The sequence below is a fragment of the Pimephales promelas genome, chromosome 25, assembly GCF_988280905.1.
Source record: "Pimephales promelas chromosome 25, fPimPro1.hap1.1, whole genome shotgun sequence".
Lineage (NCBI taxonomy): Eukaryota > Metazoa > Chordata > Actinopteri > Cypriniformes > Leuciscidae > Pimephales > Pimephales promelas.
The window spans coordinates 16,342,607-16,370,562 of record NC_142793.1 but is presented as its reverse complement, the minus strand read 5'-3'; the positions used below and the strand labels follow the sequence as shown (position 1 = coordinate 16,370,562).

The 27,956-nt window shown below is 36.9% G+C and overlaps 1 protein-coding gene across 1 annotated transcript; it reads left to right on the top strand.

Annotated features, from left to right (window-relative positions):
• Positions 1–374: 374 nt before the first annotated feature.
• On the top strand, positions 375–12,488 carry ccdc73 (coiled-coil domain containing 73). Its single transcript, XM_039648138.2, has 20 exons — positions 375–470; positions 614–694; positions 2,111–2,179; positions 2,276–2,413; positions 4,305–4,376; positions 4,528–4,599; positions 4,680–4,715; positions 4,882–4,956; positions 6,113–6,151; positions 6,620–6,755; positions 7,113–7,192; positions 7,326–7,454; positions 7,528–7,587; positions 7,861–7,965; positions 8,527–8,637; positions 8,785–8,925; positions 9,647–9,800; positions 9,981–11,258; positions 11,349–11,467; positions 12,069–12,488. Exons 3-20 carry the CDS (start codon positions 2,138–2,140, stop codon positions 12,333–12,335), a joined length of 3,054 nt encoding a protein of 1,017 aa, XP_039504072.2. The 5' UTR covers positions 375–470; positions 614–694; positions 2,111–2,137; the 3' UTR covers positions 12,336–12,488.
• Positions 12,489–27,956: the final 15,468 nt, after the last annotated feature.

The window sequence follows — 27,956 nt, the reverse complement described above, 5'->3', positions numbered from 1 at the left end:
TGGGAATGAAGCTGTGTAAATGTAACATAGAACTACATTTCCCACTAGTAACAAAAACTTCGGCCGCCCCCTAGCGCATGTGCTTCGAACAGGGAGGATTGTATAAAAAATAGTTAATTTTAATTTTATATCGAAGGATATAAATCACGATTCTGATTAAAAATGAATAAAATGCATTTTAGCTTTCTTCTTGTAAGTCTACATTAAATCCAACTCAAATTAAGATATTTGTATATTACACATAAACAAATTAAATACTGGGCCCTGTTCGAATATTTTGCTATATTTCGTTTTTTTTTTTTATTCTTATGCCATAAAAGTGGTATGTACAAGTCAACGGGACATGTAGAAAAGAATGAACAGTTCTTGTGAGATACAGTGGGCAGAGCTTTCTCCTGTCGTCACACACTGTACACTAGGTGGCAGCAAAGGCGACTTTTCTTTTGCCGCCTGAACTGATGATGACACAGGTAGGGTGACGTGATTTAAAACATTAAAAACATTAAAAATGAGTAATAGATGCGCATTATTGGCTGTTAAACATTTTTTTTGATGATGTTTGAGAGAAAAGTGTGCAGAAATCGACTGATGTAACTTATTATTCTTTTGTAAGATATATCTATCCTTGAGTCTTGACTAAACCTCAACCACATCAAATCCAGTCAGTGCGGCTACAACAGACGGAGTCGCCGAGGTTTGTTTAAAGTATTATTTTTTTCTTCAAAATTATTCTTAGTATGCTTAATAAGCATCCATTTATATTCTTTAACTATCTGCAACTCTTCTCAATAACTGTTTAGTCACTTATGAGGAGAAATAACTAATAAATACATCTTGTGATAGTTTAGCTTAGCTTACTAAAACATTTGTATAGTGCACAAATTGCTATTTTGCTATTTATGCTATTTTCAGCCTATAAAAATATAACGTTAATTAAAATAGGTTAAGGTGAAATGCTTAGTTATTACCACGGTCGAAATTAAAATGTAATTTATAAAAAAATATATGAATACTCTTAATAACATGACTCAAAAATCATGAAAAGCTGCTTACACTATGAATTTGAAGTAGATCTATTTCAATTTACTATAATAAATTAAAATGCATTTTCCCAAAACTAGGCTAACCATGATTATTTCTTGTTTACCATGGCAGAATTGTTTAATAACTCAGAACAATGTTATTCTAGGGTTAAAAGTCTTCTCAGACATTAAATCCAGATTTCTCTCTTGTAAACTTGATCAGCTGAGGTCAAAGGTTAAATCTGACCGTTGCAGATTTTCACCTGAAGTCCCGACCGCTGTCATTCACATTTACAGATCAGTGGTTATGCTAGTCAGTTTACAAACAGTAATATGGACATCACACCGCAGACAGAGAATTATCCCATTTTATGGATGGTGTCCTTTTAATTTTGCCTTTCATGGCTTATAAAGTTGTTTAATATCTGCTGAGGTGAATCAGCGGAGCAAGCGAATAAAGGCATTGGCCCTCCAGGTCATTTGTGATAGTAGCAAATTCTAACGGGATCATTTAATTCCTGCACATGATTGATATATCAGCGGCGACTAAATGGACGAAAGCTTTTCTTCTATTAAAACACCAGGCAGAATGAAGCCCTCCCACTTTCCAAGTCAGTCATGATGATGGCGATACAGTGGACCAAGCACAGATCAAATTAAATATCTTTTATAATTCCTTCTGAATGACAGAGCCATCTGTCCATCCGGTGTTATGGCCCTGACCCCTATTAGCCTACACTCTTACCATGGCGCCATTTTCACCTTGATAGGTTCGAGATGGGATTTAAAAAGCTTATTTTGACGCAACGGCATGAACTTTGTCTACAGCAGCGCTTTTTATATTCTTATGAGGCAAAATTTATGTATAGTGGCAGTTATTTTTGTCATATGCCACACTATAAAACCAATAGTTCCAGCTCTAAATTCTCTTAAGAGTCATGCAGTTGATTCCCAACAACAAACAGTCTACATTTGAGCTAAAATACTGTAATATTTGGCAGACGAAAGTTTATTCTGATCATTTTTAATCATATTGTTACTGTTTTAAAAAGCAAAAACACCAGATTTGATCTGTAGGTTCTGTTTAGGTGCTTAAAGTCTTTTTTCCAAGTGCAATGGAGTTGAGCGTAGAGTCCGGAACAGAGCTTTTCTCCTTGGTAAGTGGAAATATTCCAAAGCAGGAAGATGTGTTTTAAATTATACACAAATAAAGCTCCAAGATTTACACACACTCATGCTGTTTTTTCCTGTAGATGGAAGATGAAGGTGCTCTCGGTCAACTGAAGACCCCAAACATTGCCGTAGAGAATGATGGCCGTACCATCTCAGTGCAAGTACTGGAATTTAAAACAAGTCTCCTGGAGGCGGTTGAGGAGTTGTATATTCACAGGGTATGGTGTCTTACTTTCACCTCTGTTTTCTGATTATATAAAATGTGTGGTCACACTTTAGTTTAGGGTCCAATTCTCACTATTAACTATGACTTTTGCTTCAATAAAATCATAATTACTGCTTATTAATAGTTAAGTGTTGAGGTATTGGGTAGGATTAAGAAATATAGGATATGATTATGCAGAATAAGACCACAGATTAATATGTGCTTTGTAAGTATGAATAAACAGCCAATATCATAGTAATATGCATGCTAATATGCAACTATTTAATAGTGAGAATTGGACCCTTCAACTAGCAGTTTTGCCAGAGAAAACAAAGTTAGGGCTGCAAGGTTAGAGGTAACAATGATGTTTATTGGATTGTTTTTTTTTTAAAGGTTTAATTTGTTGTATTAACGTTAGTACCCTGCTAGGCGCAGTAATTAAAGACAATTCTTCTATTTGATTACCTAAAGAGATAAAGACAAAAATAATAAAACCTCAGTGTTGCCTTTGATTGGCCCTCACCACTTCCCACCCTATATATTTATTTAGTTAGTTGGTATTTATCTTATTTATCTTTACTTATAATATTAATACCTATTTTCTTCTTTGTTTTTTGTTTTTTAAACATTTACAAAACTATGATAGAAAGCGATTAAATAATATATTTGAATAATATTTAAAATGACTGAATTAACCTAACTACACTGGGTAATTTTGTAAGCGTCAGATCAGGTAGGAACTAATCACGTAACATAATTTGCGTACAAATCTTTCTCTTGGCTGAGAAATGTTCGTAATAGTCTGAACCTAAGACGTGCACATACTTATTGAGCTTGTGCAATCTCAAACAAATATCAGCCCTCTAAAAGGCTGCTAAATGACATCTCAGTGTATTAGGACTGTCAGCCTATTTAGTATCCCAATGACATCAAGGTTCTGGTGAGGAACTGAGGAATGTAATTTTGTGTGAGGAGGAGTGCCATGAGCGTTCAGAAGAACTTAAAACAAGCAGCACTTTCTGTCCATCTGGACATAAGCCAGCAGAAGTTACACTTACATTAGATTGGGGTCATGCAGCAGGACCTGACAAATTCACATATTTGCCTGCATGGCTGGTACCCTCGAGCAAGCACTTAAATTCCGACGCTGGACATGTTTAAAGGTTGTACGAGCAAAAATAAACAATTGTATCTCTCATGTTTTACTGTTATTATATGATGTTGGTGAGGAACAAAGGCATTATATCAATGTGATCCTCAGGCATGCCATTAAACTAACACTTTGTAGTTCTCTGGTTTATAGGGCCGGGGTTAAGATGGAGGATTTCCTGCCAGACAAACGTGCTCAGCTGAACGCAGTCACTTCGTGTGTTCTTTTAAGAGAGTGCAAAGTGTGTTCCATTAAAATGACTGTATTAGCTTGGGATGTTGTCAGTCGTTTTGCCAGACACAGGAAATTCATTCAGATGCTGAAAGCGAATTGTCCTGATGCATTACACATGCTTTTTCTCTCTCATTGTTTTATTAGATTTAATGCATCTAATCACATATGTGATCAGTCTCTGTCCTGAAAGCTTAATATGACTCACCAATTTTAGTGCTCTTTTTTGTTTTTTACCTGCAAACCCCATTTATTCAATTTATTGTCCGTCTACGAAACGTTAACAGCTTTGCAAGTAGCACACTTTATTAGGAAAATGTGAATAAACTCCTACACGCACATAAAAGCCACTATGTTGAAAACCATTGACCGAAACCTGCTGTACTGGATGACAATGATGTCTTTATAAAATGTCCTCTTTTATGTTCAGATACCTCCGCATAATGTAATCTATTCCTTTCTTGTGAATTTATTAATTATTGATGATGAATAAAATGGTGTTTTGTCGACATTTTGGATACAGGATGCTGAAACAAGATACGAGAAGCAGATTTGCAAACTTGTGCTGGAGAAACAGGAGTTAGAATGGCAAAAGGTTTGTTAGGAATGATAAAAAATACTGTTGTTTTTCCCAAGATTCCACTGTTAAACATTTTTAGGAACTGGCTGAGCTTTTGTAGAAACAAAACTTTTTATATTGTTAAAGTTTATGTCCATATTAATGGTTTATTCTTATATTTTTGCAGGAGAACTTACAGAGTCAGAATTCTAAAATGTCAACTGAAAATTCAGAATCACTTGCTGCTGCAAAAAAACAGGTAAGATATCACACTCAATCTATGTATGCAAGATTTTATATACACACACACAAATAAAAATTATTTTATCTAATTTAAAGTTTCAGGCCCAAATCCAAAGAATTGAGGGAGAAAAGGTTAGTGTCTTTATATTACATATACTATTTCAATCTGTGCTCTGGTTTGTGTTCTTATCAATATTTGTATTTCTTCTTTAACAGTAACTAATAAAAAAAGTTTAAAAATACTTAATTAAAATAAATGAATCGTCACTTGACTAAATATACGAATGACCTCTTTAAGGGTAAAAACCAGCTGGCTGCTGAACTGAAAGACAAAGAGATCATCAGCCTCAAGGAAGAACTAAAACTGCTGCAGGTACACATAATCAATGCAATAACAACACATGACACGATTTTCTGTACCTTGCTTTAGAGACATATATCTAAAACAGTGGGAAAATCCATCTCATTGCTGACCTTTTGAGTGGGGGTCTGTGTAGGTCTGTTTGGTGTTGTCGTGAGATAAATGATGTCACATGGGTGATGTATGCTTTCTCCTACGGTTCATCACACCCTCGGTTCAACCGTACGATTAGCCAATAAAGGCCCTTGTTACCGTTTTATTTGGTAATGGTAATCTGAGCAATTTGATTTGTATATAAACACAGCAATTATTGTGATGTATTCTTGAACACTGCATCACTTGTCATGATTTACAGAATTATGGAAGTTGTTAAAGTCCCCCTGTGGTGAAAATCAAGCTTTTAATGTTGTTTATGTCATGTGGTGTTTTTAATGTGCATTAAGACAAACCATGTGCAAATTTATACATCAACAACAAACTGCAGTGAACCAAAAACAGTCTCAAAAACACGGTTTGAAATCGCTGATGTTTCTGACATCACAAACTATCTTGTAACCTATCACGTCATTCTCAATTACTGTGAGTGGAGGCGGGGCTAATTTACATATTTATAGATCCATGTATACTAAATGAGGCAGGGGTGTAGAGTTAAATTCAACCAATTTTAAGTCATGAAACTTTTAAATATGTAATTTTTGTGATCAAAGATGATTTTTAAGGGATTAATTTATTGACTACAGGGGGACTTTAAATTATTAACAGGTAAAAAGCAACATAAGTAGAAATATTAAAGGTAAAAAACAGGGGCCAGTTGCATAAACATAGCCATTATGTTAAGACAGTGTCTTAAGAACTAGTTTGACCAACTAGCAGTTAGTTACTGTTCGGTATGAAATTAGACCAATGTACGTTTTTATGTCCTAACTTAAAAAAAAGTTATAAACAGTCTTGAAGAAAAAAATTGGATGACTAACTTGTAAGACTAGTCTTAGCAGTTTATGCAACTCGCCCCAGGTTATTCTAGATTATTCTAGTCTTTGCTCTTAATAAAGTGCCTTTTCCTTTTCCTTTTATTTTTATTCATATGATTTAATATAGTATTAAATTAATAATAAATTGACAAAAAAAAAAAACACTCAAACCACTTTCTTTTACTACTGTCTTGCAGTTGCTCAGGTACAGTTTGGAGAAGAAATTAAGCGAGCTGGTAAGGATTTCCAATTATATAAATTGTTGACTGAGGCAAGTGGGAGTGGGAAGAATTAAAGAGGAGGAACTGAGAGGGAGAGCGGATCATCAGGAGTAACGGATAGGGAGGGCGTGACACGTGAACCGCCAGCGCCGCTGTGAAAATACCACTATTAAAATATTTTATATCAGAGCCTCGCTCTGTTTAACCTTTCAATGGCGGAAAGGGGAATCAGTTTGATACAGACAATCAAACAGTAACGGGCTGCTCTTCGCATAAAAGTCCCTCAGGCATGTTTGGAAGTTGACTCCTTATCTTAGCAGAAAGGAGCACTCAGCCGAGATGTTAAACAAAGGTCTTCAAACTCTCCGATGCAGTATATATTCATGGTCTGCCCTTGCCGAGAAGAAGAACTGTTATTACTTGTACAGGCGAATGGGGATATTCCTCTTCGAAGGGAGGACAATGTGTTTTTAAACTTTACAGGAGCAAAAGTTGCAGCTGCAGACACAAACCAAAGACAGCCACCTGAATCAGTTGGGAGAGGTGGAGAGGCGTTTCGCCACCCTGTCCAGACAATGTGCCATGGTCAAACATGCCCATGAGAAACTTGAACAAAATGGTATGACTGTTCAAACTGACAAACATTGTCCTAGTGAAACATTTAATTAAAATGAAACTTCAGTTTATGTTGAGTCAGGGTTTAAACCTGATTATATTCTGCCTTCAAACTCTATTATCGCTGTTTATGCAACGCAATGATAGTCACTGCTAAAAACATTGGGCTTGTATGTATTCTGGTATTCATAATCTTCCTTCATTCACTCTGGACAGATTTGATGTGAAAAAAAAAACTTCTTTGCTTTGCATCAGTGAATTGATTTGTCATTCTTTGGACATTATTTATTTGGCCTTTGTAGGTGAATGCTAAATGAAAGCCTGTGTAGCAACGCCAAGCTTTTAAATCTTTTTTTTTTAGTTGAAGAGGCCATGCGAATTAATAAAAAACTCACATCCATCAATGAGAAACAAGAATCAACGATTAAAGCCTTAAAAGAGGTAAAATAACTTTTTTTTTCTCTCTCTCTGCTGATGAAACTACCATTACTTTGCAAATTGATTTGCTTTGAAGTTAGGAGAAGTGCTCCATCACTGCATCACAAATTGTTGCCTCTTTTTACTTCACATTTAGGATTTGGAGAGACTCAACAAAGAGCTGGTTACATTCAAAGTGTCATCGGTCTGCAGACCTGGAGAGGAACGTTTACAGAATGTTCTAAAAGAACAAGAGTTTCAACAACTTCAGCAGAGACTCTTTGTGGTAGAATCTCTTTACATTTGTTAATAGCAAATGATGATGCCAGGATGTTTTTAAATGTAATATTTTTTTGTAGGAAACAGAACTTAACAAAAAACTGAGAAATGAGACCGCCACAGAGAGGGCAGAGAAGCAGGTGAGCTCCTCAGAAAAAAAATCTGGACCTTTTTGTGTCAGTTTTCTACTGCTATGGGGACACAATGTTGTGGGGATATTGTTGGTCCACTTGAGAAAAACAGCTTATAAATCATACAGAATTATGTTTTTTGAAAATTAAAAAAATGCAGTCAGTTTTCTATGATGGGTAGGGTTAGGGGATAGAATATACAGTTTGTACAGTATAAAAATCATTATGTCTATGGAAAGTCCCCATAAAATTTGTATGTGTGTGTGTGTGTGTGTGTGTCAGGAGGTATTGAGATCCCTCCAGCACAATCAGAGATTGCTGCAGACACAAACAGAAGCTCTGAGCCGAGCAGAGCAGGAGCTCCGCACACTCCATGAGGAATATCAGGTTAGGCTTCCCACTTGCAAAATCACCTTCAACTTAAATAACACAAACATCTATTTTTTAGATTTTGTACAAATTATAGATTTTTTCCCCCCATAGACACATAAATTATTTGTACTATCTGTTTACACACTACTTTTTTTAATTATCAAAGTAGATAAACACATCTAGTATACACAAAATAAAAATGCAAAATTTGATTAATCTGAAAATGATAATCTTAATAAGGTATAATTATGCAGAAGTAAACAATGGTCACCTAGTACTCATAAACTTGATTGAGATAACTGAAAATCAAATTGCACATTTACAACACACAAAGTGCAACTCAATAATAGTAAGTGTGTTTAATGACCGTTTACAGCCTCCTTCTCTTTTATTTTCCCCCATTCCTCTATTTAATTCACTTAGTCATTCACTGATTAAAACCATTATTAACATGACAAAAGCCAACTGATTTGTATTGGCCTCTCCATCTGTTTAGAATTTTCTGTCCAGGTTAAATAAACACATAAAAATTTATTATTGCATTAAATTTTTTCTGGGTGATTAATTTCATTGCAGATCCTTAAAACAGAACATGAATTGAACCAAGAGAGGACTAAAGAAAGAGACAACACCATTGCTCGTCTGAGAGATGAATACCAAAATTCTGAACTAATTTGGAAAAAAGAGGTGATGGAAAGTTCTACAAATCACTGTTATGCCAAAGAAAGAGCTGGAACTGTGATTTTTTTTAAACCAATTGTTGTTAAATGTAAATATACATTTCTTTTTTTAATGGAATGGAATAAAAAAAAAGGAATATTGGTGTTCTCACAGATTCTGCAATTGCAAATGTCGACGGAGGCAAATCAAGAAGAGCTGATAGTGGTAAAACAGGCATATGATCAACTCCAGGAACAACACAAAGCGCTGTCTATCTCTGCAGTCCATGAGGTCAAAGACCTTCATAACTCTGAGGTGGGATGATTACATATAAATTCAGAACCAGTGCTTATTTAATAAGTATGTAGATAAGGTATTGTACATGGATAAATAGGTTTGAACCTCACCATTTTTAAAGAGGCATTTAACAATATTTGTGTTAAAGCTGCTGTCCGTAGCTTTTTTTTTTTGGTCAAAAAAAAAAAAAAGTTGTAAAATGCAAAAGAGTTTGTTCGGACTTCAGAGTGACGACAGAATAAAAAGATACTGCAACCGGACCCATGCGAAAACATATCGGAAGGACATTATATGTAGTCACGAGATGCTTGCCGTTGTTAACATTAACAATTTGAGAACAAAGTAAAATTTGCAGGGTTTTGCATGATATGAAAACTTATAAGCGATTGTTAAATTTAATCAGCACGATTTACTGCAATGTCAAAACCAGATCAAAAGTGGATGTTTCTTACTAGTTCAGATGACATTTTACGGTGAAAATTTCCAAAAAGAGTAATCTGTGATTCTGGATGCCAGTATCCACACCGGCGCGGTGACTGACAGCCTCACACTCTCCTCAAACATTGTGTTCATCCACGCTGTGCCGTGTCGAGGGTGTTGAAGTACAACACACATAAAGTTGATAATTCCTCGAATGACTGCAATTGCAGATTTCGAACAGAGATGGCGACAAAGAGGAAAACCGCCGGACTGCATCTTTAAATGATTGAATTGTAATCTGACTGAACTTATATTACAGATTGCCCTAAAAGATCAAGAACATTCTCTTGGTACAACATCTAACGAGATTAACCTTGTGAAGGTGAGCAGTCTCCATAAAGATCTTGAGGACAGTCTTATTAGTCCTCATGATAACCGTGAACCAACAAGTCACCCTGATAAAGACATACCAGGTAAGAAAGAATGCAAAGTTGTCTTCTCCAACCAAGCTTGGCGCCACTATAACGAATAGTTTTATATAGAATGATGTGAAGTGCAGGGAGGTGGTTACTGGAGTCTCTTTATCAAGAAAGCTTACATGTACTTCTCATTTTTCTTTCATAATGATGCATGCATTTAATTTCCTTACACAGATGAAAGTATTGAGTCTCAGAAGGATAGAAAGGATGGCCACTCTGATAACAACAAGGAACTTGATATTTTCATGCAGGTGGATAGAATAGTACCTGTGCTCTCACCATCGGTTTCAACTGATGGGTCTGATAACATCTCAAGACCTGAGGAAGTTAATCTCAAGATGAGTCAACTGTCAAAGTTGCGGGATGAAACAAAAACGGGTGTCAGTGAAAGTGAGCCAGTCTGCAACACAGTTGATAAAGGAAACCCCTCAAACCCAGCCCAAAGTGACACAGACAGTCATCTCGCCGAGCTATCAGGGCCTGAAACCAGGTCTGTTTATGGCGTAGACGGCGACCCTTTGGCTTTGGAACCGAAAGAAAGACCGCTGGAGCAGAATCTGTGTATTTCTGAAGTGACTGAATCCCAGACATCAGATAAACACATGGACAGCCAGGGATATGCTAAATCTCTGTCTAAAGAATACAAAGACCACCAGACTGCCATACCTGAATTTATCCACAGTTTTTCACAAAAGGAAAGTCAAACAACTGCAGAGAGACTTTCAGAAGAAAAAACTGCAAATTCAAATACACAAGACACATTTGTCTTTTACGACAAAACGGAAAGTTCAGAGGATTTGATTGCCGCCCAGCCAAGTCTATGCCACAAAACTGTCTATGAGGAGCCTGAACCCACTTTTGATAGTGCAAGTGCCACAACATCTTTAGATACACAACTTGATGAGTCCAAAGATCAGTTCTCACCACCTGAATTGTTCTGTGAACCTTTGCAAAGCCGGGTTTCCCAAGCTGATGACTCAACTGAAACAAGCCTCTATAATGTGGTCAGTGAAGTGGAAACCAAACAGTTGCCTCTTGTTGATCGGACAATTTCAGTGACTGCAGTTGACACAGTGGAGGTCATATCAGAAAATAATGCTCAAAAAGAGGATGGGACTTTTCTTTCACAACCATTGAAAGCGCAACATATTGAACTGGGTGTTTCTTCTGAAGAAGTCAAGATCACAAACCCTGACCAAGATCCTTCTTCTCCTGGGTCTACAACAGCAAGTGACCAATCAGATGTTGACCAGAAGAGCATTTCAATGGGAGATACTTCAAACCATTCTGGAAATAGTATATATCAGTCATCCTTTGCATGGGAGACTTTTATTAAAGGGAAAAAGAAGCCACATCCAACATCCTCAAAAACTGAGCGGTGGTCCTCAGGATTTCAAGAGCTTTCTCCATTATGTGCTCCCCTTTTTATGAAGGATAAATTGGCAAAAAGAGGCATGTCTTGTAATGTTAATTGAGTATGTTCAATAATAAGAATCAACATCTGACCACAGTAAATGTAAAATTCAAATCCTATTTTCACAGCCGTAATGAAGACACCTGGCAAATCGGAAACTCCAAGCAATCGTCCCCACCAAAAGAGCGACTGTCAAGGAGAGTGGAATGCAATCAAGCAGTCTTTTTCGGAAATGTTACTGGAGAAAGTAAGTGTACAAACACAGGCGAGTTAACGCCAAAGACAACCATTCCCAGAAGTATTTCAGCAGGGTGAAATGGCAGCATTTTTCTCAATTAAATGTTGATAGAAAACAGCAGGAAAAAAGTCCTGAGTATAAATCACAGAAACGCAGCCCAACTCCAAAGGGAGCTAAGATACTAATAGAGAATAAACCAGAGATCGTTTTGCAGTCTGTTGTTTTCAGTAACATGGTTATCTGGTTTCAACTATGTTTTATGCTGGACTACTCAAATGAAATCAATCAAAATAGATGTTTTTCAATGTTGGTTTTTTTTACAAGTGGAGTTTTGCCTCCATGAGATGAAATAAAATACGAAATCCATAAAATACATGCAAACACTATTTGTGAGAACTTAACTATTTAACTATTTAAATTAATTTATGTAATTCTGCACACACTCAATGTGCCTGTTTGGTTTTTTTTTTTTCTTTAATGTATGACTTAACATGATGGCAGTAGACCAAATTTGGTGGATTTCACTTTTCGTTGCTGTTAATACGTCCATAAGAATTAAATCAAGGTAGAGTGTCATGGCACTTTTATGACCCACTTTATTTTCCCGCAGGAGAATCAAGTTCTTATCTCCTACAGCTCATCTCCGAGTGGCAGTCCAGTCTCTTCTTCTGTGGGTAATGGGCTGCGACAAGACTGCACTCCTACAGTTCCTCCTCCCAAACTCCTGAGCCTGGAGAAACAAACCCGGCCTATGGCATCTAGTTCTGAAGAAAAAGAGGAACGGAAACAATCTGACATAATGGCCCAAATTGCCAAAATCGAGGAATTTATGTCATCCGAAGGTTTGACGCCTCAAAAAAGACGCAAAATTGATTGATATGGATTAGAAAGGAATACGTTGGTAATGTTGCTGTTGTATTCAAATGTTTCAAATGTGTTCGCTTAGATATATTTAATACCCTCCATATGATTTAATGCAGTCAATATGATTTCCAAATAATTTAACTGAATAAATGTTCATTATTGCAAACAGCTTTACTTTTTGCTTTCTTAAAATAGTTAAGCATCATGTTAACCCATCGCTAAACAATGTAAGTGTTGCACATAAAACCTGTTAATTATGCTGCACAAGCTAATTAACACTCATTACTCCCAGGCTAGCATGCTCATTCCTCAGAGGGCATTTAATGACCAAACATTGCTAATTTACATTTGGTACACAAACTGTGGCCAACTATAACTTGCGATAATTAAAATACACAAGTAAGAAGAATCAATTAGCACATATCAAGCCAAATTAACAAATGCAAATGAGTCTGCCATTAAGTTTATGTCCTTGGTAAATAGGCTGTGGGGACCGCGTGGACACATGTTAGGGCAATAACATGACAAAATAAAATGTGTTGCATATGGCGGCACTGGTCACAATGAAAGTGGATACTTTGGTTGATCCACATGAGCTGTTTTTAGTTTTTTTTATTATTATCATTTTTAAAAAAAAGTTCTCATCTGCAGAGCTTGTTTTGTTTATTTTTTCTTGCGTTAACATGGTTTATGCTATAATGTTACATACACTAGCCCATCCGGTAATATTTAATAAGCTATATTTTTGGAAAATAAATGAGTTTTCATCTCAAATTAACATGCCTCACAAAAACAGTTCGCCTAGCACTAAAATCATCCAGCAGAAAGCAAATGTGCACCTCTTGATGAAATCGCAAGGTCCCTTAGAGGTTCACCTTAATACACTTACTCATTATTAATATGTCAAAATGTTAATGTCCTCGTAAAGAAATCTTATGCGTTTCAGCCACTGTGCCAGCAGTACTGACCCTTATCCTTAGAAGGAGTGGGCAATATGGAGAGCGTAATTTTAATACACACACTGGATTATGAAGTGGCAGTCCTTTGAAACAGTCAATTACACTTGAGCGCGGGAGGGCCCTAGTGTTAATTACTAGTCGGTTTTATATAGTGTGTAAATACAGAGCCTGCTGACATTCACATTCCATCACCATGTCCTGACTGCCACAGCAAATTAGCCTGACCCGTATGCGCACTGCTAGGCCGCTGTGTGTTCGTTTAAGTTTAGAACAACATTCAGCGCAAACAAGTTCGCTTTTGTTTATAGGGGTTGCTGTCGCTACATGTTTAGGCCACTGTGCTTTGCTTAATTTCTGCACCATGATTTAGAAATGATAAAGAACTGAATGGTGCTGGGTCCAGTACCTCATAATAATCTTCCATTTCTGAACATTCCATTGCCAGATGATTAGATAAATTGATCAATTAAATTTATAACGATTCTTGCCAAAGAATGCCATATTTTGTCTTAAACTACACACTGTCATATTAAAAACAAGCCAGTAACTACGCTGATTTAAGTATTTTAAATTAACTAAAAAGAACCAACTCATTTCAATCATTTCGGGAATGGGACTATGCTGGTTGCATTATATTTTACTAAAAAGAACTGACTGATTAAAATCATTCATTCAGTTTATGGTTTTGATTCGCCATAATGAACCAACTCATTCACTCTAAAAAAATGCTGGGTTGTTTTAACCCAACTTTGGGTCAAATATGGACAAACCCAAACGTTGGGTTAAAAATGTAATGAAAAAAATTAAACCAGTGGCTGGGTTTATCCATATTTGACCCAAAGTTGGGTTAAAACAACCCAGCTTTTTTTAGAGTGTTGGAATAATTTGTTTGGTAATCTGACTACACTGGATGTGCTGTTTTTGATTCACTAAAAAGAACAGACACATTACAGTCACTTATTGAAATTGTCCTGCCACAATTTTCTCTTTCAATAACTTGTGTTTTTGTGACAAAAGTGTGCTCTAAACCTAGAGCACAGGCATGCATATGAATATTTATACATTTAACTTTTTGCAAGGCCAAGACCCTCCTTTTAGAAAAAGAAAAAAAAAGAAAGGCAGTGCAGTCTTGTTCTCCCTCTACAGCTGTGAATCACCTACACTCTGGCCTTCTCATCTTACCTCACATTGAGAGACAAGAAGATAATCTCCGCCTTCCCACTACTGTCAAAGGTCAGCAGAGTTTAAAGTTCACCATCCACATCATTTATATGGCCTTAAATTAGCCCAAACCCAAAGTTCTGACTGCTCTCTCTTTCAACCAGTTGTTAATCTTCTCGTCGTACTACGAATCCAGTGAGAAATAAGAATGCTCAGCGGACGGCTGTTTTGATTGAATTATACCCCTCAAGGACCACCATGGCAGGCCCATACGTTTTTAATTCTGAAGAGACAAGAAGCGATCACACGGGTACACGGTACTCCCCATACGTGAGTATTTTATCCCCACCTATATATCTGTTCAGCCGGCAATGTGCACCTCTTAAAGGATGAGCCATTTCGGCTGTGATGGGTGGGGGCGATCAGGAGCCCTATCTTAACCCACATGCCGTCCCGCATTAGCCATGTCCCTATTGAGGTGTCAGCCCATAAGTCTTACTCAGTGGGATGTCACAACCAGATGATGGAGAGCGCTTCTTCACTCCAGGGAATCTTGTAAAACTTGTGTGCCCCCAGTCTCTACTCCGTCCGGCCTCCTCCTCGACACGGCCTCCCCTTGTGCTAAATCAGAACTAGTGAATGACACACTGAGATCCATTAAGCCACAAATGTATATAGTTACTAACTTTTAAAGGGTATTGCAAGGGTCTTGGTTGAAGTACTACACTCATAAAACTCATAAAAGTTACGTGGTTACGTTTATCAGGGTTTTTTTTTCACAATCAAGCTTAGGCTGTAAAACATGCTGTTGGTTTAACTTAAAAAAAATTAAGTAACCTGGTTGCCTTAAAATTTTAAGTTCATTGAAATGGAAAATGAGTTAATAGAATGAAGGAGATTAATGTAATCACCAGAAACTCAAAATATTATGTTATCTGAACTACATAAATTATCTAAGTTGATTTGACAAAAGAAAAAATGTGATTACAAATCATGAAAATATTTTTTGAAACAAAAAACAGATTTTAGTGTTTATAATCACAATAAACCTTCTAAATATGCACATGCACATACACAAATACATGTACAGCATTTTGACAAAGACTTAATTCTAGGTATTCTTATTTGATTTCCAACTTTAAACAAGGGAAATAAGTTTAAATGGTAAGATTTTTCCCCCATGTTTTTAAAATAAGTATGCACGATGGCTGCATTTGATTAAAAAATACAGTAATATTGTGACATATTGCAATTTAAAATGACTGATTTTCAGGATCAATACTCCAGTCTTCAGTGTCACATGATCCTTGAGAAACCCTTCTAGTATGCTAATTTGGTGCTCAAGTTTAAAGCGCGTTTATTTGTCGACATTTAATAATGACCTAAATCTTCAAGCTTTTTTTTTTCAGACTCATTTTGCTTTTGATATTTTAAGTTGCAGAGTATTTCTGTAACCAAGAGAGAAAATAGATATGGATACCGCCCCCTCAGTGAGGGTTCAATGATGTGCACCATTACGTTCAGTCAGCGACCCTTAACTGCTCCTCAGTGATGAGCTAAGCTTCTCAATTGCTCTCTTTCCCTCTCCCTCTGTCACATACTGCATAAGACATGAATGGCATATCCTATACCGTTTTCTAAAACAGCCTTTCATTTTTTTCATAGCTGTTTTTATTGATCCATAATCTTTATACGGTATTTTTGTAATTAAACTATCCGTATATAAAATTATGTGTTTAATTTGTGTTCAAATAGTTAATAACTTTCGGTGGTAGGTGGTTATAATCTAGGAAAGGACCCTAAGAGACATTATCGCTTGCCTATTAATTTATTAGACATCATGCTAACAATATATACACATTTTTACATGGACCTCAGATTTGGCTGATCTCAGTGCAAAACTCTTCACTGTGTTTATTTTTGCGTGGCAGCTCCTTTGTCAAATAATAAGAACTGATTTGTTCCCAAAGAAATCTTTTTTTGGCATTTGGCATTCCACATATTGGATATCTTGTTTACTTTTCTAATAACCAAACTCCCCCTCAAAGACAACAACAAAAAAGGCATATGAAGGAGTGATATTTGCATCTACGTATTTTAACTCTGTCATTTTAGCACAATATAATCTGCGAATCAATCTGTCAGATTTTCAGCGGGAAATAGAGATGTGTATTTATCCCCTACTGCTAGATTAATGACCACTGGTGCAACCTTACGACCTGTCAGATTACAGGAAAAATGAGCTCAGAGGTCATTAGATTCAGATCAGTTCCATTCTGCCTTATTGGTGCCACTGCCTCTAAATTTAGATCATTCCTAAACAAAATCGGAAGCCACGAGTGGACTTTTTTTTTCGTCTATCACCCTTATTGCATTTACAAATATATTTTACGACTTCCTCGAACCCAGACTGTGTTTCTGGACTGCAGTGAGAGGACGTTCACCTTTCACATGCTCTTTAACTAAATGTAAACAGTTGATGCTTCATTCAGGCTGTAGACTTTTAATAAAGAGTGTGTTCATCCAAATGTGTGTTGTTGGAGGTAATGGCTAATGAGCTCTTACGCAACCGTCAGAAACGCGTTACGGTTGCATCATTAATTATCAAATGAGGAATGCGCAGGCCTTTTCATCTTAATCTAGAAAGCAAGGGCCACAGCACAGCAGGAATTCAGATGATTTAGCTGGCTTTGACTTAATCAGTCTTAGAAGCATTACAATGGCAGTGCACAATGATGGATCACTTTCTGGTCCCTGAGGAGTGTTTATATAGTGTGCTTTCACTGACTTGCTCACCCTGCTGACCGGCTAAGAAAAAACGGATAAGTTGGTAAGATTTGAGGGGTTTCTTATGGAACCCAGTTTCTGCCTCAAAGTAAAAAAAAAAGGTAATTGCGAGATTAATTTTAAGATAAGAAATAACGTCACACAGCTACAACTGAGATAAAGCCATTAATGCAAGATATAAAACCACAATTGTGAGATAGTCACAACTGGAAGACATGTTGTCAAATTGTACGTTAAAGGTCACTATTCTGAGAAAAGTCGCAACTGTGAGAGTAATAAGTGCAAGATATAATGTCAATTGATTTGTAAAGTCGCAATTCTGAAAAAAGAGATATAAATAAACTGCAAGATATAATGTATTTTTTTAGTTATAAAGTCGCAATTCTGAATAAAGAAGTCAATGAGCTATATGCACGCATAAGTTCCACATTTGACGCAAGGATGCTCAACAGTTTCCGGTTGTGGAGATTAAAGCGGAGGAAAACCGAGGAAAACGGGATTATGGCAGAGTCTTCAAAATTTACTGTCCTCCCGTCTTTGAAACGAAACGTACACACGTTTAGATGTAATTTTCTGTTTATTTAATAGAATTTTAAAAAGAAGCATAAACACAACGAGGGGTGTCTTTTTTATCTTTTTTCGTGACTAACGTTTTTTTAGTATAACCATGGAGTATAAAATTCAATATAAATTCTCGGTATTGCATTGGACTCTACGATCGGCGGAAGTTATCGAGCATCCTTACACCTTCACCGGAAATACCGCCGTGCATAGAGCCCATTGCGAGATTTAAAGCAGCAAGTATGAGAAAGTCGCAATTGATACAAGTGAAGTCACAATTGTGAGATCTAAAGACACAATTTTGAGTTAAATAGTGACAACTGCGAGATTGTCATAATTGTAATAAGAAATCATAATTGCAAGATATAAAGCCACAATTGTAAGAGTCGCAACAGCCAGATATTTTGTTAAATTGTGTTAAAAAGTCGCAATTCTGAGAAAAGTCGCATGTTGTTTGCTGATCATATCAGTGTATATATAATCTATATTGTCCTGGCAAAATGCCAATGAGAAAGACTGGAAATATATTGTGTTAAAAAGTCTCAATTCTGAGAAAAATAGCTAGTGAGATAAAGTATTAACAAGATATGTCAAATTGTGAGTAATGAGAAAGTCGCAATTGATACAATTGAGAGATTCAAAAAACACAATTTTGAGATAAAAGTTGCACCTACGAGATAAAAAAAAATCTCAGTTATGAGAAACAAATTGGAATCTGCAGATACAAAGTTTCCCTTCGAGAGTTACAATTGTGAGATAAAATTTGTGTTTATTATCATGACTACCACAACAAAGCAATTTCATGAACAACTACTAATTAAAATTATAATTAACAAATCATTTTAGGTGATTTAAATGATCGACAGCAGTCATCACAAAATATTGGAAGAACTAAGCGTGATCTAACACATTATCAGTTGTTAAAAATGTTGATGTTTTTATTTCTAATTGGAGTGAAAGTCTTCAGCAAAATGATAACATTGAAAACAGTCTTCCCTGCGGAAAGCCCCTTATCCTGACCAGCCCATGAACCCGTACGCAGTCAGAGACATCTCTCTTCAAGTAACTGTACTCTTGTAAGTTTGTTGCCAAATGATCTGGCATGAAAGGATTTGCTAGAGTCTTCATGCCAAACTAGCATTTTTAATTGCTGAACCATAAAAATGCTTCAGCGTATGTGTTGTGGATTTGAAGATACAGAACAGAATGTCTCCTCAAATAACGCTTAGACAGTAGCACGTAGTCAGCAACAGCGTGCCTCACCACCGAAAACAACCAGTACACAAACAAACTACGGAACAATATCCCTATCTAGCTGAGTCATGGATCCAAAAACATCACAAGATCTTCTATCTACACCCACAACAACCTTGTGTCCTTGTGCTGGTGCGCTTTTGACTTTTTATCAAACCAATTCATCCTCAGCATTTATTATTTCCAGATCTGATCCCTTTTCTGCAACAACGTCGACTTGTTGCTAAGTTCAGCGCTCATGATCTGGCTCGAGATAAGCACTTCATCGTGATTTGTAGACGTGGTATTCGATTCCTACTAAACTGATGCCGTGGCGCTCAAACATAGAGATACTATCTTTGAAGAAACGTCTCGACATAATTCTCTTCTCTCCTGGAGCCCCGCCAGCCTCTGTAAAGTTTTCTCTCCCCATAAACTTAAGTGGAGACTGAAAAATTTCATCTCCAGAGATTGATAGTGTGTGCTTAGGATATAGACCTCTCAGCTTTTATTAAACAAGGAGCCCTTTTTCCATAAGTGTTCCATTGTGTGCTATTTGTAGAGCGAAAGTCTTCACGATGTCTCCCATCCTAAACTATCACCCTGCGTTTAGAACAATAGTATGTATAACACATAATGTATAAGAGCAATATATAACGGTGCTTTGACAGGACGATGTGTAAGTCAAAGGGGTTCGGGCATTTGTTAAAACCCCTCAGAGTTCCAATTAAATCAAATGTTGATGTTTTTCTTTTCTCTTTCCACATGTTCAAGGTTGTTCCAGCATGAGCATACCAAAATGAATTAATTAATGGCCTTGCAGCTGGCGGTACCACTCTGTCTGATACCCTTTCTGTGTTTAGGTTTAGGTTGGACGCTTTCCCGTATCTGTTTAAATGCTGAATTTCTCTGCGTTTGGGGTTTTAAAGGCAAGGCAGTGTTTTAAATACCTCAGCGGATCTCAGACGATTCTCAGCCATTGCCTTATCGGCAGTTCACCACAAATCCACAACAACCTGCAAGATATTTTAATAGCATATTCTAATGCCTCAGGCCTTGTGTAGCACCAACAACCCAGCTAACAGGAAACATTCTCATTGCTCTTCTCAAAATGTTTGCTATTTAATGTTTGTTATTTATACATCTTTTTTTTTCTTAAAGGGATACTCCACTTTTTTGGAAATAGGCTCATTTTACAACTCCCCCAGAGTTAAACTGTTGAGTTTTACTGTTTTTGAATCCATTCAGCCGATCTCCAGCTCTGGCGGTACCACTTTTAGCATAGCTTAGCATACATCATTGAAGTGGACAAGACCATTAGCATTTCTCAAAAAAAAAAAAAAAATGACCAAAGAGTTTTGATATTTTTCCTATTTTTCATTACGCCTGCTGCACTCATGGTATGACAAAAAAGTTTCTTGATTATTACGCAGGAATGAGAGTATAGTTCTTAGCCATATTAGCCTAGAAAATCGCAACCACATTTTCCGTCAGTCTTAGTGCACGAAGAGTCAAGTTTTAAATAGGAAAAATATCTAAACTCTTTGGTCATTTTTTTTTAGAAATGCTAATGGTCTTGTCCACTTCAACTATGTATGCTAAGCTATGCTAAAAGTGGTACCGCCAGAACCGCAGATAGGCTGAATGGATTCAAAAATGGTATAACTCAACAGTTTAACTCTGGGGGAGTTGTAAAACAAGCCTACAGTATTTCCCCCCAAAAAAGTGGAGTATCCCTTTAATAATAACCATTTGAAGCGTATGATTTACAGCAAAATCCGAACCGTCAGCAAGACCAAAAAGTAGTGAATTTTTATGGTTGTCAATAATGGGCCATAGGATCATTTTGACTTTAATATGAGTTTCACAAATAGTGAGAATAGGTGAGAATAAACCTGGTGTTCAATGGTTCCTGTTCTCCCCACTACAAAGTACTTGAATGCGACGAGCTGTAATCACGACTTCAGAAGTGGGAAAGTTTCCGATACGTGAAGGCAGCATAAATCCTCCACTGGCTGAGGATAGGCTATCATACTTACGTTCTTGGCACATTTTGATTATTTATGACTTGACCAGTTCAGTGAGTTTTGCTCCGACCAGAGCAGCGTTGCTGCTGACTCGTGAATCAGCGATCATATCATTCTCCATTTGAATGAATCAATGAATAGTCATCAGTGCGATTCAATAGGTTCAACGAAAATAATTGGTAGTTCTTCATTTTGATATATCGAGGAAAGATATGTTTAATGAAATTTAGTGGAGAAATAAAATAAGATATAACGCTTTAGAGTGTAGTGATGTAAATGGAGAAAATTTAGGCCCACAGCTTGAATCAAATTCTAAAAATTTGGGAATTTACAGGATCAATTTGTTGACATTTTTAATTAAATATGAATAATGAGGTGTAAAAAAAAAAAATGTAAAAAGTCTTAGTTGTCTTTTTTTGTATATGAGTCATGCCCGTTGTTTACTTTACAGAAATATTTGATTCCTTGGTGAAAATGTCGGCTGGTTTGATTTATCACTGAGGCAGCGTTAGTGGCCTTGAAAGTTTATTTTGTTTTGATGTATGAAGACTTTAAAGTTTATCTTTTCTGCTTCTCGTCTTGCCAGCCGTTTTGCTTTCATAGTAACAGTTACGCACAAACATTACCAGACAACATCATATTGAAAAGAGGTCATTGTTGCTATAAATTTTACTCTGAAGAACAGAAAAGAACACTCAGTGTAATCATTTAGAGTAGACTATCACAGAATTAATGAATTGCTTCATTAAATATAAACAATCACTTCCTTCGCTTCAGTCTCTCCTATTTCGTTCATCCTAAGTGTCTATAAACGTCTAAAAAGGTGACATTCAGTCACTACGATCTCAGAAGCTATCAAGAGGTCACGAAAACTGCTGGATCTGCATCATATTACACTGCCACTTTCAAACACGAAGGCCATCCCTTAAACATTTAACTGAGATCCGTCTTTATTTGTCAAACGTTTAGGCCTTGGTGTAGCCGGAAGTGTTGGCCAAGGAGCAGTACGTGGCTAAGCGGAGGCAGTTCTCATTAAATTGATGAGCTGAGATCTGGTCCTACTTCACCATCTGGAATTGTAGTCTGGCGTTCTGCTGAAAGCAGCTGACCCAGGATTCAACTCTTCAACTCGGGGAAGAGGAGAGCGAGGAAAAGAAAAAGTCAGCAGAAGTCACTGTGTCAAAGTCCTTTATCTTGTCATCAAGCTGAAGAGGTTTGGAATAACGGCTTGGATTAAACTAGCTCTTTGGCAGCACCAAGAGGCAGAGATCCAAACTAAAGGGTAGATGGAAGATGCTCAACTTAGTCATGTACCCATCCTTCCACTTGTGATCATTTGTTGTTGTATCTGTCTGTCTGTCTATCTATCTCGAGTCAGAATGTAATAGCCATTTGTGAGCGAATTATGCTTTCAAACTGATTCTTATGAATCGGTTCACACAGATTGCATTAACCAATTCATGTGCGAATTGGACTGATCCAGTTGCAGCTGTTTACGAGTGAACATCTCACTGATTCAATGATCTATACTGAGCGAGTCTTACTGTAACAACTGTCTGTCTGTAATATGACCCTCAGAGTTTGTGTATAAAGTTACAGAACTAATGCCAAACTTCAATTATTGAAAGTGACATGTGAAGGCCAAGTATGGTAACACACACTTGTATTTCAGTATCGTTTAATGCTACTCCGAATTTGTCCTTTGAATTTAACCCATCCAAGTTAGTGCTCACACATTAGGATGTAGTGGACACACACACGGACACACACATCTGGAGTAGTGAGCAGCCATTTTTGCTGTGGCGCCCGGGGAGTGATTGGGGGTTAGGTGCCTTGCTCAAGGGCGCCTCAGTCATTTCCTGCCGGTATTGAGAATCGAACCCGCAGCCTTCGGGTTATGTGTCAGTGTAAATATGTCAGTGCTTTTGTTTTGTCTCAAGATGCACACCAGTGATGTTGTCGTTTTCCAAGTTATGTTAAAAAAAAGCCACTTAAATCGAACTAAGGCCTAATCCTGGCCCTGTTTGTGAAACCAGGCCAATGAGTTTTAGTTAGCACTAGGTCTCACCTCATTTTCTTTGCTGAACTCCTTGTTCACACACGCAACACCCACTCTTTGCTATTTCTGCTCTGAAAAAAAGACCATAGGTTTTTCTGGGCTCCCACGAGAGCTCGGAGAAATTCTGTAGATGTCTAATGCCGCATTTCTGAAACAACAGCGCGGAAAAAGAATGGCTCCCCTGGCCATTCAAATGCATTTTTCCACTTAACAAACAACAAATTATCTTAAAATAAAACCTAGCCGACTTTTACCCAAGTGCTCCACAGGCTCAAGAAAAACACAGCGGTCCAAGTGACCCTGAAAATATTTTGTTTTTCCAAAGCTCGCTATTGCATCAAAGAGATCTGACTTCAAGGTAGATCCTCTACCGACTCCATTTGTACAGCAGACTAATTGATAGCCCCAGATGATTTCCACTCGTTTGATGAATCTCTCTTGTAGTCCTCGGAGAGCATTTAAAGGAAATGAGAAATGTTACTGCTCACCCATGACAAAGGACACCAAAGTTTGACTATGCTTGTGGAGTCTTGAGCTAACAGATTCCACTTGAAGCGACGATTTATTGTAAACATGAGAAGACTTGTGATTAAAGTCATAAGTAATGAAACGGACAGGTCCGAAAACCATGGACGACCAATGTAACGGATGTCAACGCTGACAGAGAACACACTATCTTTGTCAAATAAATAAAAGCTCTGTTAGCCACAGATGTGAGGGTGAAATGAATCATCGTAGTCCTTATCAGCCTTTGGCGAAATGCAATGTTACATCTTTGGACGTGAATTTTGCCTTGTCTGCTTCAAAACAATGCCCCACTGTTCATGCCTTGTTTCTCTCTTTCTCACACTCGCAAATATGCACAGGTTCTAAAAGATCAGTCATTGTGTCCGATGTTAGAAATTCCTTTTGATACACTGAGTGTGTCCTAAACAGACAGGGAGGATAGTAAAGTCACTGATATTGAGGGTGAAAATGAGGAGCGTTTTTGTCTGGTGGCAAAAAAAAAAGCCTCTGTCACTCCCATGGCATTTATTTGCTGATACCGTTCACAACAGTGCAGTCAGCTGAACCAAATGCCACATGCAAAGTACCAATAGCACTGTTGTACAGGTGGCTTAAAGAGTCCCGGGTTCAAATCAACTCTATTTGTGGCAGTTTTAGTGGAAATACGCTGTAAGGAGTAGTTCACTTTAAAAAAAAACTTTTGCTGATAATTTACTCACCCCCATGTCATCCAGGATGTCCACGTCTTTCTTTCTTCAGTCAAAAAGAAATTAAGGTTTTTGATGAAAACATTCCAGGATTTTCTCCATATAATGGACTTCATTGGGAACCAAACGGTTCAAGGTCAAAATGAGAGTTTCAGTGCAGCTTCAAAGTGCTTTAAACGACACCAGACGATGAATAAGGGTCTTATCTAGGACCCTTCGACTCATGACTCGAAAAAAGATTTGTTCATTTTGATGAACAAGTTTGAACAGGAGAGTCACGAACGCTCATCACAGAACAGAGCAAAGCGAGAATTTGTGCTTATAAAATTTAAACTTTTTTATTTCTTTTATAAATGACCGATTGTTTCGCTAGATAAGACCCTTATTCATCGTCTGGTGTCCTGGTGCCCTTTGAAGCTGCAATGAAACTCTCATGGACCTTGAACCGTTTGGTTCCCATTGAAGTCCATTATATGGAGAAAATCCTGGAACGTTTTCATCAAAAACCTAATTTTTTTTTTTCGACTGAAGAAAGAAAGACATGGACATCATGGATGACATGGGGGTGATTAAATCATCAGCAAAAGTTTTTTTTAAGTGAATTAGGCCTCCTCCTTTTAATGTAAATATGTACTTTTAACTACAAGACAATACATATACTGTAGCCTAGCAGTTATATGAGAGAGAGAGAGAGAGAGAGAGAGAGAGAGAGAGAGAGAGAGAGAGAGGAATAGTCACAGCAACTATCGACTATCGTTTTCCTTCCGCCAAGTTTTAAGATTGTGGCCCACTGGCCCACCCAACGTGGGAACTTTGGGTTTAAAATTATCTCCGAACTTCCCATTGGTAAAGTTAAATACCTCTTGAGAAGACGTTCATGTCTAAATTTGAATTAGGAAATTCGTACTTAAAATTACTTAAAATTACTTAACTTAAAAGCTACTTCGTAGCTTAAATTAATGGCGTGAAAAGGAGGCAGGTTAGCCTAATTCTCAAAACCTATTCTATCTGTGTCTATGATTGCTCATTGTTGTAGATTGAGTTACATAAAATTGCTCGATATAAAACTGCAAAAAAAAAATATATATATATATATAGCCTATAGCCTACATGGGACAGCGTATATTCATTCGGTTCACGTGACGTCACTGTAGTTTTGCGCCGCCATCTTTGCGACCGACGGTCTCAATAAAGCCTGCAATATGTTGTGCAGTAGCACATTTATAGGCTACTCGAACATAGCATATAATGTAGCCTATTAGCTAGCCTAATTTTTAGCCATTTCGACCACCAATGCTGGAACTGTCTGTATCATCATATTACGCTTCCACTTTCGTCCAACTTTGTCAGTTAGGTCTAGCTTAATTTCTTCTTTTAGCCTATAGCCTATATAAATTCACTGATTGTCAGTATTTTACAATGTGCATAATTCTCACTCTCATTAATAATACATTGTTATATTGTTTCATCTTGGACCATAAAAGTGTCTGGATGCCGGGCGTGTGTTGTGTCACACCATATTTTTCGAACCACTGTGGAACTAAAATCTTCGTCACTGTCTATTACTGTTATTGCACGTATTCTGCAAATGGTTATGGATGTCCATGGGCCCTGGTTAAAAGTTAAAGCTAAGAATTGACTAAGTGCTAACAATATAATACAGGATTCGTTTGTTTTCACATCTCCAACCTGATGGTATGAGGACTTCCAGATGAGGTCCATCTCAGGCTGGAGGTGGACTTCAGTAATATTACTCTTCTCCAGACAGTGAGCCAGAGGTTAAGCAGGAACTCAGCCCTTGCTGAGGGAGTGTGTGTAGGGGTGTGTGTAAGTCCTCTCTTCCTCGCGGCAGATTGTGCAGTGTTATAATTGACTCGTCCCTCCTCATGTCTTCATCGCAACATCACGTATTTTTCATCGGCCTTTCATCGTCCTTGATGGTCGCCAATTGTAGGCTAAGACAAACCACTTTCATTAGAACAGTATAGCCTATACATGCACTTTTGCCTGCGTAATTTCTTTCTGATTCGATCGATCAAACGCGCATCAATGCTTTGCATAACGACTGACATATTTTATGTAAAATGTCAAAATTCAAACAACTTCTTTTTTTGTTTAATAAAAGAACGTTACTCATTCCGTTTTTATTTGACTGTTAAATAATTTAACTGTTCATATATGAACACGAGCACCTGCAGACTCATTTTTTGATAAGAAACTTTATCTAAACGAAATTCGTCCTGCACTTTAACAGTTCGGATCCTAACATTTTTTTTTCTTTTCTTTTGATTAATAGTAGCCTAGTTGAAACATCATTAACCAAAAAGTTTCATTTAATTATTTAACGCTTTCGGGTTAGGTTTTTTAAAAACATAGGAATAAAGCTTAATGCAGAATACTATTTTAATAATAAATAATAAAAAAAACGGATAGGTAGGCCTAATTGTTTTAAAAACAATTTAAAATGAGAAACAAGACAATCTGTAGATAAGCGGACTATTTTCGTTTCATTTAGACTTTTTCATTGCAGCTAAACTAAGTTATTTTTAAAATGTATATTTTTATTTATAAGAAAACAGGATACGTTGCATACAATCGTTAACATGCTACACTAATTAGCTATTATTATTATAATTTTTTTTGGGAGAAAATAGCTGATACGGCCACTTGAGTAGCCTAGGCCTACATATCCGATATTAAATCATATAAAAAAAAGTAATAATTGATTGAGCATTTATTATTAGCCTATTATTATTATTATTATTATTATTATTATTATTATTATAACACTAGTATTGTTTAATATTCGTTTACATTTTTAATAAAAATGATGTTGCGGAGTCAATGATCTGGGTTTTTCGCTCTGCCATAAATAACGTCAAAAAAACAATTACAAGCCGTTTAATAATTAACCATTTCCTTTCTCGTATATATTGTTGCAACAACCCACTTATAAAATAATCATTATGCCTTCCATGCATGGCTATTACTTTTTACGCCTATTATTTTCTAAAGTCGCCCTAAATTATAAAAGGGCAGCATTTGTATAAGACCGTCTGAGCGAGAGAGAGAGATAGAAAAAAAAAAAAACATTAAGTTTGATGGATGTTAATGATAAAGCGCTTGCTTGCGCGCGGTCATTGATGCTGTAAGGTCAGCGCCTCAAAATGTAGTCTTGAAACAAAATGAAAGACTATTTAACCGAAGCATATGGTTATACAATAATTAGAACGAAAGGCCTGTCCCTTCACAAACTCAAATTCAAATTCTGAATGCAATTCAAAATAGATTTAAAATTAATTTCCACCTCTTAAATGTCCTTCAGATTTGTATATTACTTCAAGATATTACCTGCGCAGCCAAAGTCTGAAGTGCATTTAACAGCTTTATAGTGTCTGCTAAAATGTGTTTCAAAACTCATAAAAAGCCAGTCTCTGAATCATTGTTATCTATCCCGCCGACTCCCACAAACACACACACGTTATTGAGACTCCCTGCATGCTGTATGAGTATACAGGGAGGAGTATTGTACAGGGAGAAGTAAATGAATGAAGTGTTACACTCATCTTTCCTCACTAGCTCTGGCTCCTCCTCCTCCTCCCGACTCCTCAGACTGGCTCTGTATGTGAGCTC